The 14,162-nt window shown below is 44.1% G+C and overlaps 1 protein-coding gene across 1 annotated transcript in view; it reads right to left on the bottom strand.

The window, feature by feature from the left end:
- The window catches only part of ADCY1 (adenylate cyclase 1), a 137,585-nt gene that overhangs the window by 21,370 nt on the left and 102,053 nt on the right, over positions 1-14,162 (bottom strand). The window contains exons 9-11 of the mRNA XM_012763424.3: positions 8,565-8,759; positions 8,371-8,468; positions 7,211-7,295 (exon numbers count right to left, since the gene is read on the bottom strand). Of these exons, the coding sequence (XP_012618878.3) occupies positions 7,211-7,295; positions 8,371-8,468; positions 8,565-8,759 (378 nt within the window). The remainder of the gene's footprint in view (positions 1-7,210; positions 7,296-8,370; positions 8,469-8,564; positions 8,760-14,162) is intronic.

Genomic DNA, 14,162 nt, shown 5'->3' on the forward strand with positions numbered 1-14,162 from the left:
CTGGTGCCAGGCAGCTGTGCTCTGGCACCATGGGCAAGTGTCCAGTCGCAGCACTACAGCCCCTGTCCCTAGGACAGTGGTAAAGGGCAGTCCTCCCAGCGGGCAGACCTTTGGGCAGTGCACCTGGGGGTGCCTTTTGCTTGGAAGGAGAAATAGCCAGATGTATGGCTAGTTCTGATTCAGGAGCTGTGGCCTGCGGTTTGGCTGGATGGTCGAGGACTTGGAGAAACATGACTGGAAATTGGTGACAAGAAGGTCTGGGGAAGAGGCAAGTGGATACACCTCTCTGAATGGGCAAAAAAAATGTGACGGTATTTGTGTTGTATGTGTATGCTCACCAAAGGGAGGGTTCTAATAATCAAATGGGTAATGTGTCCCATTTTGTGGATACCAGCCTCTTTCTCTAGCCACCCTGTCATCATCCAATGGGTACAGAAGCCAAGTGGCCATGGTGGCAAGGATGGAGGTTTTGATGGGCTCAGCAACATGGGCCTCCACTCCCCAAGGTGCGCATGGCTACGGCCACTGCACCGCATAGGTACAGGAAGGGGCATGTGTTGATATAAGTCACCAGTCTTACCGCTCCATCACCCTGGCTTCATGGAACGGTAGAGTGGCCTTCTAAAGGCTCAGTGACAGCACCAGCTAGGTGGCAGCCTCTTGAGGGGCTGCAGCAAGGCTCTCCAGGACTCAGCACATGCTCTAAATCAGCACCCAATGCTGGCAGTGCTTGTGTTGCATGGTAGTGAGTGGCTGTTAAAATGACCATGCAAGCTGAAACCATACAGAGTGACTTTGATAATCAATGGGATAGATTAGGATTGTCCCAGGACCCTTAGAAACTTTTGTCAAAATATCAAAAACCCTGTCAGTTATAAACATATGGAGAAATTTTTACAAAACTAATAAATCTAACATTTATTAAGCATACTTGGAATAGTTCTAAAATGGGACCCAAGATTTCTCACTCTAATTCCTGAGCCAGTGACTCTGAGGAGCTATCAGGCCCATGACTATGTCACATTACATAACAAAAGGAATTCTGCAGAAGTAATTACGCTTACTATTCAGGTGACTTTGAGTTACTCAGAAAGGAGTACCCGGTGCATCTAATCTAATTACATGAGGCCTTTAAAAGCAAAGAGTTTTCTTTGCTGTGCAGAAGTTTTTTAGTTTGATGCAACCTTATTTGTCCAGTTTTGCTTTTGTTGCCTGTGCTTTTGGGGTCATATCCAAGAAATCATTGCCTATACCAATGTCATGGAGCTTTTCTCCTATGACAGAGTTAATAGAGTGAAGAAATAACCAATGGATTAGAAGAAAACATTTGCAAACCATACATCTAATAAGGGGTTAATATCCAAAATATATAAAAAACACACACAACTCAATACCAATAAAACAAATAACCCAATTAAAAAAACAGGCAAAGAATCTTAATAGACATTTCACAAAAGAAGACATAGGAACAGCCAACAGGTATATGAAAAAATGCCCAACATCACTAATCACCAGAGAAATGCAAATTAAAACTATAATGAGCTATCACCGCATACCTGTTATAATGACTGTTCTCAAAGATTATGAAAGAAAAGTGTTGGGGAGGATATGGAGAACAGGGAACACTTGTACACTGTTGGTGGGAACATAAATTAGTACAGCCATTATGGAAAACAGTATGGAGGTTCCTCAAAAAATTCAAAATAGATCTACCCTACATGATCCAGCAATTCCACTTCTAGGTATATATCCAAAGGAAATGAAACCAATATATCAAAAAGGATTATCTATACTACCATGTTCACTGCAGCACTATTCACAATAGCCAAGAGATGAAAACAACCTACCTACAATCAACAGATGGATAGATAAAGAAATGCACACATGCACTATGGAATACTATTCAGCCTTGAAAAAGAAGGAAATTCTGTCATCTGTGACCACACGCATGAACTTGGAGGGCATTAAGTTAGGTGAAATAAGCCAAGCATAGAAAGAAAAATACCGCGTGATCTGACTCCTGCATATGTGGAGTCTAACAGACTCAAATTCACAGATGTAAGAGCAGAATAGTGGTTACCAGAGGCTGGGGGCAGGGAGGGTTGGGAGATAGAGAAAAAAATGAACATTTTAGTCAAAGAGTACCAAGTTCCAAAAAGACAGGAAGGATACATTCTTGTGACCTATTGCACAGCAGGGTGACTACAGTTAATAATAATGTGTTATATACTTGAAAATTGCTGAGAGACTAGACTTCAAATGTTCTCCCCACAAAAAATGATAAGCGTGTGAAATGATGGATATGTTAATTAGCTTGATTTAATAATGCCGCAATGTATGTACACATATAACATCGCACTGTACCCCATAAATATATGCAATTATGATTTGCCAATAAAAAATAAAATTTAAAACAAAAAATAAATAAAATCAGTTTCCTCTGGCTGGCAACAAAGGGGGAGGCAGGGAAGTTAGAAGCCCCCGCTGCGCTTGGAGCCAGAGGGGGCGGGGGCGGGGTCTGGGTGTGGGCCCTGGGCAGAAATGAGCCGTTTGGATCAAACTACCCGGGCTCTCCGTCCTCTGGTTCCTCTGGACCCAGGAGCCAATAAATCCCCTTTCTCGTTTCAGGCGGGTTGAATGGGCTATTCAGTTACTTGTAAAACGTGACTGAGGCTCCACAGACTTTCTGGAGGGCGGAGGCAGCTTTGGGAGGCTGGCTGCCCCGGACACGCCCTGGGCGGAGGGCTGTGGCCACCAGCCCCGGAGTATTTCGGATCCTCTTCACGCAATGCTCAATACCTGATCCTGTGAACGTGCAATCAAATACGTGAGAGTTAAACTGCCTCTCCAGAAATCGAACGGTGACGACCCCAAGGAGCAGCGCGGAGCTGGATCCGCTTTGCCGTGCTCCTGGAGGAGCAGAACAGACAAATGAGAGGCAGCGAAGTCTGTTGTTTTGAAGTTGGAGGGGCCGCTCTTTTTGTTTTAATAGTTCATCTGGGTAATGCTTATTGGTTCTTTTTCATAAGCAAAACGGAAAATGAACGTCCGCAGTCAAAAATGGCATGAAAATAGCTTGTGGAAATATAGAAAAAAAAATAGCTGCTCTCATATGAACAATGGAAAATTCCCCAAGAACGTGACCTACATTCAATCAAACGCAAAGCCAGCAGGTTGCTGGTTGTTACTGACACCCTCAAAGCACGACGTCGAGGCAGGTACAAATGACAGCAACACCGATTCAAAGTGACTGCAGCCACAGCGCAAGTGAGCATTCCGGAGCATCAGCCCCTACAGGACTGGGCTGCTCCCCACACGAGCTGAATTTAAGAAACAGACCCCACAAGTGGGAGGAGCCCACAAATACAACCGGTGTGCAATCTTTGAGCAAAACGCCACAGTGCTGAGGGGAGGACGCAGACAGCCAGCAGTGTAGACCATCTCCCTGCGGAGGTGACACTGGGAGGATGACGCCTTCCCGGTGCACAGCTGCCGGGCTGTAGGGGCTGCAACGGTTTAGACAAACGCAACAAGGAGCGGTATGTTTCCGTCTACCCTTTCCACACCTGCATCCGTCTCCACTCAGCCCTCACCACGCTGCGTAAGGCATTAAGGCAAAAAAGGAACACGTCTGGGGCGCCAGGGGTGGCCGGGAGACAGGCGGGTCAATGCTTATCACAGCCTGGTGAAAGGAAGGGAGGCAGCAGGGCCCTTCCCAGTTTTCTGATGGGGCGTCGAATTAAGAAACAAATTTCCTATGACTGCCCCTTCCACCACAACTGAGGCAGGACCCCCAGCCCTGATGCAGGACGATGGTTTTCATTCATTTCCAGTGCATGCCTTTGTAAAGACACAGCTGCTCACACCTCACAGAAACTGATTTCACAACCTGCGAGGGAGTTGCAATTTGAAGTTTCAACAGTAGTGACTTAATTTATGCTCAATAAATAATCTCAATCCCACACAGACACGGACTCGGAGCCGCTGGGGGACTGAGGCAGAAGAGGATGTCACGCGAGGACGGGAGGAAAGAAGAAGCAGGTGCCATTTCCTGGCTGCCTGCACTCGCAGGGGCCAAAAGGAAGCCCTTTGGTTTGTCTCTGGGGGTCACCCACTCCCCTGTGTGCTTCGAGCCCCTCGCCCCCATCTTTAAGGACATCTGCACAGGTTTTCTAATTTTCTGTTCTTCAAAGCCATCGAGTTTAACTTGAATATCGTTACTGGTACAAATCTTGCCATCGAAATCCTGCCTTCGAAACCCCGCACCCTGGAGCCAGGCCCAGAACGGGACATGAGCCTTGGGGCACTTCCCTCTACCCCAGCAGCCCAGGCGGGCCCAGCGCCCCCGAGCCCATCCCCTCTGCCTTCCTTCCCTTAGTGCTCCTGGAAGACGGGATGTGGAACAGCTCACTGAGCAGTAAGGCAGAGGCAAGGGAGGACGGGAGCAAGGCTCAAGGGCAAGCCTGTCAGCACCAGGCCAGTGCGGAGCAGCCTGCCCAAGGCACACCCTAGCCACCCTGAGCACCACGCCATGCTCACGTCCCCAGGACCCAGCCAAGTGTCTCCCAACCTGCCTGATGCCAGGTGACCTTGGCCTGCCCTGTCCACAGCACCCTCGGCCCCACCTGGGGCCTGGCCAGTATGGCCCCCCGGCTACCCCTTCTCCTGCCCCTCCCCTTCCTCTCTAGGCCCAGCATCCGACCCTCAGCCCGGCAGTCCTACAGTCTCCCCACCACGCCTCCACCAGGGCTGGCACCGCTACCGAGTCCACCCCCGTCCCTGCTGGGTCCTTGCGTCCAGCCAGTCCAGCTCTGCCCCTTTCGATTCCCAGCAGGACCCTCGGGCCGGCGGCTCTCCCAACCTCCGCAGATGACAAAGACAGACCCTGCAAGTCCTCCCCACTTCCAGGACCAACAGGATGAGAAACCCCCGCTGACTCCTGGGATGGGCTCCACCCAGGAGCTCTTTCTCTCCTCGGCCTTTTCCCTCTTACTCGATTTCAGGACACCCCAACCGAGCACGTGGTATGCCAGGTCCCGCGCCACGGACTTCACACCAGCTCACTGAATCCTCGTGGCGGCCAGCGAGGTGGGGCCCATCATCACCCCAGTTCAGAGAGGGCAACACTGAGGCCTGGAGAGCTGGAGCCCAGTGCCCAGAGCTGGCACATGCCCGAGGGACGAGGGAGCCAAGTGGGTGGCAAAGGTTCCAAGTGGCCACGGAGTTGCCACACCCACCCTGGACACAGTGATTGTGGACACTGCCGACATCAGGGAGGAAAACCTCTCTGTCCTGTTGATGCCACGGGCTTTCTCGGGGTGTGTTCTGGCAACTAGGTCTAATCCTGCCCATGTGACCAGCCACACCCACTCACATCTCCTCCTTGGCCGCGCTGGCCTTCCGCTGGGCGGGCATGCCCTCCGCCTGCTGGCCTCCCCTGCAGCTCTCCAGCCTCCATCCTGCTGCCGTCCCAGTGGCTGGCGCAGGACTCTGCCACGTCCCTAGTCACCCCCTGGGGGATGCTCAGAGCCCAGCTCAGGGCCGACAAACGCGCCTAAGCCCGTGTTGGTGCACCAAGCCCTGACCCAGTGCACGCTGCTGTGAGCTGCGTCCGCCTCCTGTCCTAGCTGGGAAGTTGGGCACCTGGGCTCCCGTCGGCTTCCTGCACACGGGCCACAAGTGCCACTCTGGGCTGCTCCCCGGAACGTCCGATCCCTGCGGCTTTTTGAGCCTGGAGCTTCCAAAACACATACTTAGTAAAAAAAAAAAAAACACTGCACACTTGCTTACAGGAGAGGACGAGAAGGGGGAGTGGACATTCAGAGAGAGAGGACCTTATGGAGCCCAGGGCGGAGCCCACCAAGAGAACGAAATAACGGAGTCAGGGAGACGCTACACGGGTTAACATAGGCTGACTTACTTTTAATATAACCACCCAGGAATGATGCTGGCTGAAGTTTCCAGCCATGAGGGCAGCTGCCTTAACAACAGAGAGGGGACGATTCTAGGCAGTCACGGGGGCCCCGTCTCCCAGGACATGTGTTTTGTGGACCCAGGAGGTTTTTAAAATTTGAGTATTATTTTTATGGACAAGTCGGTGCAGATTTTGCTTGCTGGTCACATGAACATGTCTTCTGGTGGAGTCATGGGAAGTGCTGTAATCTACTCATGAGAACCAATATCCTGGGAGGGGACCAGCTGGGCAGGGCCTCCCAGGCTGGTGCAGTCCTCAAGTCCTGCTTCGTTCCTTTTCCCCAGCGGTTTCTTACACTTTCTGCACGACTTACGCTATGTGCACACCATGCAGGGGGCTGCACGCTGGTTCCCACCAATGGGGACACAGCGATAGGCTTGAAAAATTATCATCCATCTTTCACGCTCTCACTTAAAATTATATGAAATCATTTGAAGTGGGAAATTCCAAAGTTCACCACACCAAAAGGCCACCCAATCTACAAAACTCAAAGAACTGGGAATGCAATCTTAATAGTTCGCATTTTTTAATTGAAAAAATTAAGACATTACCTATGAATAATGACAAAGTTAAATGAATAAACATGAACTTCATCTTTTCAAAAAGTTTCCGTTTTCAATAATTATGCAAAAATAATACTGTGTCTGCCAGAAGTGACACCTGGGGCAGGCTGGGGAAATGGAGCATTTGGAAATGAAGGTGGAGAATGTGACAAAGGAACGCAGAACTAGAAAAAACAGAGTCCTCTGCAGTGAACCATGGGTGGTGCAAGGCTGCAAAGCTCAAGCTTTTGCTCTAAAAGTCCATGAGAGCAAAGCAGTTAAAGCATCACCTGGAGAAATGTCACCCCCCAAGTCTATAACACGAACATACGAAGAGCTATCCCACTCCTGTCCCCCTGTGGACTCTCCATTGCAGGAGAACTGGATCGATATCTGTGTTCATTTATTTGCTCGGCACACTCACCAGCCCACTGTGCCTGTCAGGCAGGCTCCCAAAAGAGTGCACACCCAGTGCACAACTGGGAATTAATGAGCACCTGCTACATCAGCAGATGCTTCCTGCCATGGAGGGTGAGGGGACAGAATTACCTTCTCTGTCCCACCTGTCCTGCTGAGAGGGAAGGCAGAGCCCAGTCACATAGTTGGACCAAGAGACATGTAAGTACAGGACACACACCACCCAAGCACCTGGAACAGGTGATGAGCAGGAGCAGGACACAGGCCACCCACATACCTGGACCCGGGTGATGTGCAGGTACAGGACACAGGCCACCAGGAAGCAAATGGAGAACACTAGCAGGAGCAAGACAGCCACACTCCTGGAGTACAGAAGACATGAGGGTCACTGCCAGGCAAGCACCAGGAGAGGGGGACCTAAGAGGTACCTGGAAATCAGCACCTCCTCTAATCCCCTGAGCCCCCAGGAGGAAGCAGTGTCATTGACACAGCTGCCTGCACTCTGGTCCCTGGGGACTTGCCCACAGTTCTCTTCTAGGGGAGGGCATCTGTGGTTCCCAGTAGAGGGGGCTGTTCCTGAGCCCACCTCACCCATTTCCACTACCCTCACCCCCAAAAGCTAGCCTAGGCTGAGAGTCACAAAACTTTTCTGGAAGCCCTTTTCCTTGTGATGGAAAGATAGGAGTTGCCCAGATTTTGCTGAACCGTCCTCTTGCTGAGCTTTGCCTAGGAAGGGCATTTTTAGGAAAGGCTTAATCTCCAAATAGTGCCATAGGGCAGTGGCTATGTTCCAGCATCCGGGGCTGGGTGGGATGCAGAGCACCCCAGACTGAGGTTCCTCCTCCTCAGCAGGTGTGGGCGGCTTCCAGGTGCTTTCTAGAATCTCAAAGGAAATATTATTCCCATAGGCAGGTTTCATTAAGAAACGGGAATGTCTGGAAGAAAGTAGTGAGTGGCGACTGTGGTGTCTTTCTTGCCAAAAAACGAAAGCTGCCAAACTCACGTGGACTCACGTGATATTTAAATGTTATGAAAATCACTATGTTTTTCTTCCTCTTCAGAGGCTGCTTTTTCTTATTTTAATGTTTCTGAAAATGACATGGACCCAGAAACCAATGAGCCTATTTGGTGCACCGTTTGTTTTCACCCTCAAAAGCGATTATTAAGGCAATGGTGCATGTCGCAGGACTGGAGAAACTGAAAATATACAACATCTTAGAATTGAGTCAATTCAGAATTAAAAATTGAAAGTGGCCAGCCTCACGCTGTATGCCATCAAGGCTTGCTAAATGGAGACCTGCTGGGTGGCCAACGTCTCCCCTAAATGTCAGGCTCAGTGGGAGGTGAACTTTGAACATAGGAAAGGAAACACAGTCACCAACCCCAGAAACCTGGACTTCTTGGGGACCCTCCCATCTCCCCGACGCACATACGTACTGTGGGATTATCAGAAGGTAGACAAGGCCAAATAAGGCAGCCAGGATGAGGGCAAGGACGACAGCGCTGGTGAAGTACTCGTCCTGAAGCTGGTGGTACTGTGAGAGAGAGAGGTCGCTCCGTCAGCGGCTCCCTCGAGACGGGCCGTGCCTTCTCAGATGGCACCAGGGAAGTTTAGAACCAGAGCCACTTACCTTTTGCTCCCGTTCCACATGTTTGTACTTCAGGGTAAAGAAGTTCAGGTCCGCCATCTCCAGCTCTGTCTGGCGGGCTTCCAGGAGGCGGCTGATGTACCTGTTGACGCGCGTGCCTGGGGTGGTGTAGACAACGTTGGCAGAGAAGGACGAGCGGTTTCTGAGCTTCTCTGAGGCTGTTCTCAATGCCCTCCTCTGCAGCCATCATGGAAATAAAGGCATATCATCAAATTCTCCACTTGCTGAAGAAAAGCCCCTGTACTTTCTCTCCAGCCTGTGACCTCGCCCCCAGCAGGCTGAAGGCAGGCTCTGGGATCCCAGTTACAGCCATGGCCCTGCCCTACTGGCCGTGGGATCACTGGTGAGTTGTCTCAGCAGTCAGTGTTGGGGTTCCCACATCTGTATTAGGGGTCACAGGGCACCTGTGTGATGGTGCCACAGCGAGGGTTACAGGATTCCACACGTGTGTGGTGGTGAGAACAGCACCCGGCACAGAGCAGGCACCTGCGCTCATGCAAACCCAACACATGCAGAAAAGACGCCCCGGAGTTATAAGAACAGGAGTTCCACCATCTCCTTCTAAGAGGGAGAAATGGTGCCAAGAGAAGTGACTCTGCTTATCTTTCACTCTGGCCAGGGCTAATGGGAATGGACAGTGAGCCTCTCCTCACAGCCTCTGTATGTCACATGAGGGGTACAAGAAAGCCCCCATTTGCCAAAAGGAAAATAGAATCTGATGTAAAAGCACCTGCCACAATCTGATTATCAGTGCTTCCTAAATAGGGCCTCTGGTACTTAACACATTTGAGGAAAAAATAAGAGTATTAAAAAGAGGCTATCCATTTGGTTCCAAAAAATATAGAATAAACACATTTCTTTTTATTTATACTGAATGGTAAAAACACTGTCAATACATATAAAATAAACACAAGAAGACTATGAAAGGTGGAGAGAACAGAGGAGCCTCTAACAACCTTGGAACTCAAAGAAAAATTGTGTGCTTGTGTGTGTGCGTGTGTGTGTGTGTGTGTGTGTGTGCATGCTGTGGGGTTTCCTTTTGCTTTACTTATCCCAGAGCAGAAACTGTAAAAGCCAGCAACCCAAAAATACCATTAGGTGCAGACAGAATTTTTTAAAACTTAAAGAAAAGCCTGTTCTTTCTAGTCAAAGCACCAAGAATGGGGTAACCAAGGAAAACAAAACTTTGAGACGATAACCAACCTTTTGTACACAAAGATTATGAAAAAAAATCTGTGACCCCAGCCCCCACCCAACCAGCAAAGGCCACATGTGAACTCTCGAATTTCACTCTCTTTAGGCTGTGAGGAGGCACAACCAAGCCCCCACTGAGGTAGTGCTAGAAAAAGCAGAATAAGGAGTCAAGATTTTTACCTCTATCGGGTAGTAATAAGCCTCCACTTGTGTTGCCAGTGGAGGCCTGATGAGGAATATGAATTTCCATATCTGCTCAAGAGTAACAAGATTCCCCTGGCCCCCAGGTGTCATGGAGCATGAGTAGAGAACCTGGAATTTCACCCCAACCACCTCATTGGTACAAAGTCTGAGGAGATCTGATAAAACAGATTCAATAAGGCATGGAGTCTCATTACATAATACCCAAAATGTCTAGGGTACAATAAAAATAAATCACTCATCATACTAAGCCCTAGAAAAATCTCAACTTGAATAAGAAATATAATCAACAGACACTAACATCAAGATGATATAGTTGTTAAAATTATCTGACAAGAATTTTAAAGCAGCCATCAAAAATGCTTCAATAAGTAATCATGAACACATTTGAAACAAATTATGGAAAGTCTCAGTAAAGAAAGATAACGTATAAGGAAAAACCAGATAGAAATTGTAGAACTGAAACATATTATACAAAAACCAAAATCAAAAACCTGATGTATGGGCTCCACTGCAGACTCTAGTGCATAGATGAAAGAGTTCTTCAACTTAAAGACAGAGTAACAGATATTATCCAATTTGAACAATAAAAAGAAAACAGACTTTTATAAAACAAAGCGTCTGGAATTATGGGATAAAAATAAAAGATTTAACATTCATTCATGTCATTGGAGTCCGAGAAGGAAAAGAAAAAGCATGAGACTGAACAAACAGTAGAAGAAATAATAGCAGAAAATTCCTAAGTTTGGCAAAATATATAAATCTATAGATTGAAGCAAGTGAGCAAATCTCAAGCAGGATAAACGCAAAGAAATACAGGCCAAGACACATCACAATCAAACTTCTGAGAACAAAAGACAAAGAAAAAATCTTAAAAACAGTGTGAGAAAAGTAACACTTGATTTTTAAAAGAAAAAAGAAACAACTACAATGATAGCAAATTTCTTTTCAAAAACCATGTAGGCAAGGAAGAAATGGGAAAGCATTTTTCAAGTACTCAAAGAAAAGAACTGTCAATGCAGAATTCTATATCCAGAAAAAATATACTTTAGAAATGAAGGAGAAACAAGAATGTTTTTAGATAAGAAAAGTAGACAGAATTTGTAATCAACCTAAAAGAATATCAAAAAGTAGTTATTGAAACAAAAAAAAGGAAATGGTAAGAGAAGGTTGTTGGAATATAAGAAAGGAAAAGATGAACAAAAAATAAAAATATGAGTAAATGGGTAATAGACTTTCCTCCTCTTATGTTTTCTACATGATATTTGCTGGTTGAACCAAAAATTTTAAATTTATCTGATGCAGTTCTAAAGGTATATATAGGAAATATTTAACACATTTACACTACAAATGAAAAGGGGAAATGGACTTAAAGGGAGGTGAGTTTTCCACAACAAAACTGTTAAAATGTTGATATCAGTAGACTGTCATGTTATACCAAAATAATATATATCTAAAGCAAGCACTAAAAATCCTATATAACAAGACACACTCAAAACAACTATACATACATCAAAATGGAATTCTAAAAAATGTTCACATGAAGAACAACAACATAGCAAAAAGAAAATAGAGAAATGAAAACAGAAGGAACATAAAACAAAAGTAAATAAATAAAATGGCAGACTTATCAATAACATATCAATATGTTGATAACTACATTAAGTGTAAATGGTCTAAATATACCAATTACAAGAAATGATTTAACAAACATAATCCAATTATATGCTATCTATTTAATAAAAGAAACTCACATCAAATATAACAATATAGGCAGGTTAAAACTAACAGAACAGAAGTGACATACCATGCAAACATTAATCTAAAGAAAGTATGAGGGGCTATACTGATTATCAGAAAAAGCAGATATTAGAGCAAAAAAAAATTATTACTCAAGGACAGAGAGGGCATTACATAATGGTTAAAGGGTCAATGCAAAAGGAAGACATAGAAATCCTAAATGTGTATGCATCAAACAATAGAGCTTTAAATTACAAGAAGCCAAAACTGACAGAACTTAAGGAGAAATAGACAAATTCTCAGTTGTAGTTGGAGATGTCAACATCCTTCTCCCAACAATAAATAGAACTAGATAGAAAATAAGCAAAGATATAGATGAACATAATACCACCATCAAGACCTAATTAACATTTACAGAATACTCCATGCAACAACAGCAGAATACACGTTCTTTCCAAGTGCCCAAGTGTCTTAGTATATACTAAGACAGACCATATCCTTGGCCATATAATAAAACTCAACAAATTTAAAGTAATTGAAATTATACACATTATGTGTTCTCAGACCAAAATGGAACCAAATTAAAATCAATAACAGTACGATAACAGAAATATCTCTCCAAGCACTTCTAAATAAGCCATTGGTCAATGATGAAGTCTCAAGGGAAATTAAAAAAAAAAAAAAAAACTGACCTGAGTGAAAATTAAAATGTAACATATGAAAATCTGGGGATTCAGCTAAAACAATTCTGAAAGGAAAATTAATAGTACTAAATACTTACATAAGAAAAAAGGAAAAGTCTCAAATCAATCATTTAAGTGCCATGTTAACAAACTACAAAAAAAATACAAATAAACTCAAAGCTAATAGTAGAAAGAAAATAATAAAGATAAGAGAAGAATTTGAGGAACATAAAAAAGAGAAAAAAATCAATGAAACAAAAATCTGATTCTTTAAAATTATCAATAAAGTTGACAAATCTCTAGCAAGTCTGACAAAGAATTACGAGTGAAAAGATACTAACAAATGCATAAATGAAATGTGATTTTACTAAATACTCTGCAGATATCAAAGGAATAATAAAGGAATACTATAAACAACTCTATGCACATAAATGTGACAACTTAGATCACATGAACTACTCCTTGAAACACAAGAACTACCAAACTCACTTAACACAAAGAGTAAACTAAATAACCACATAATTACTAAAGAAATTGACTTCATAATTTTAAAATTCCCGAAAAAGTAAACTCCATGCCCAGATGATTTCACTAAAGAATTTTAGCAAATGTTTAAAGAAGAACTGATACCAATTTTACCCAATCTCTTCCAGAAAATAGAAAAGGAAGCAACACTTCCCAACTCACTTTATGAAGTCAGTATTACCCAGATACCAAGACTGTACAAAGACAGTACAAAAAAGGAAAACCACAGGCCAATATTCCTGATGAATACAGATGCAAAAATTCTTAATATTAGTAAATAAAATTCAGCAATATATAAATACACCATGACCAATTCTATGGATGAAGGCTAGTTAAATATTTGAACATCAGTTTAAATCTACTACATGAACTGGTTAAAGAAGAAAAGTCAATTGATACAGAAAAGTCATTTGACAAAATTCAATACCCATTCATGATAAAAATTATCAGAAAACTAACAATTGAGGGGAATTTCCTCAAATTGATAAAGAATAAAAATACCTATGGCTAATACCATACTTAATGGTAAAAGATTGAATACTTTCTCTCTATAATCTGGAGCAAGGCAGGGATGTCTGTTCTCACCACTTTTATTCAACATAGTACTTCAGACCCCAGCAAGTGCAGTAAGGCAAGAAAAGGAAATAAAAGGCATACAGATGGAAAGGAAAATATAAAACTATCCCTATTTTCATATGATATTCATTGTATACATGGAAAATCCCAAGGAATATACAAAGAAGAAAAAATACCTCCTAGAACAAATAAGTGAGTTCCACAAGGTCATAAGATACAAGACAAATATTTAAAAAGATGGTATTCCTTATATTAGCAATAAAACAGGAAGACTTATATTAATATAATACCATTTGTAGTCACTGAGAAAAATGAAATAAAAAGTGTAAATCTAGCAAAACATGACAAGGACTTGTATGTTGAAAACTGCAAAATGCTGATGAAAGAAATCAAAGGAGAGCTAAATAAATGGGGAAGTATACCATGTTCATGGCTTGGAAGACTCAACATAGTAAAGACATTAATTCTACCCATATATAGGTTTAATACAATTCTTATTGTAAAATCCTAGCAGTATTTCTTTGTGGATAAACAAGCTTACCTAACATTAAATGAAGAGAAAAAGGGACTAGAGCTCATTTTCCAAAAAAATAAAATAAAATAAGAACCATTCTACCTGATCTTAGCACTTATTAAATAACTGCATTAATCAAGACAGTAT

The sequence above is a fragment of the Microcebus murinus genome, chromosome 9 (assembly GCF_040939455.1).
Source record: "Microcebus murinus isolate Inina chromosome 9, M.murinus_Inina_mat1.0, whole genome shotgun sequence".
In the NCBI taxonomy this organism is placed as follows: domain Eukaryota; kingdom Metazoa; phylum Chordata; class Mammalia; order Primates; family Cheirogaleidae; genus Microcebus; species Microcebus murinus.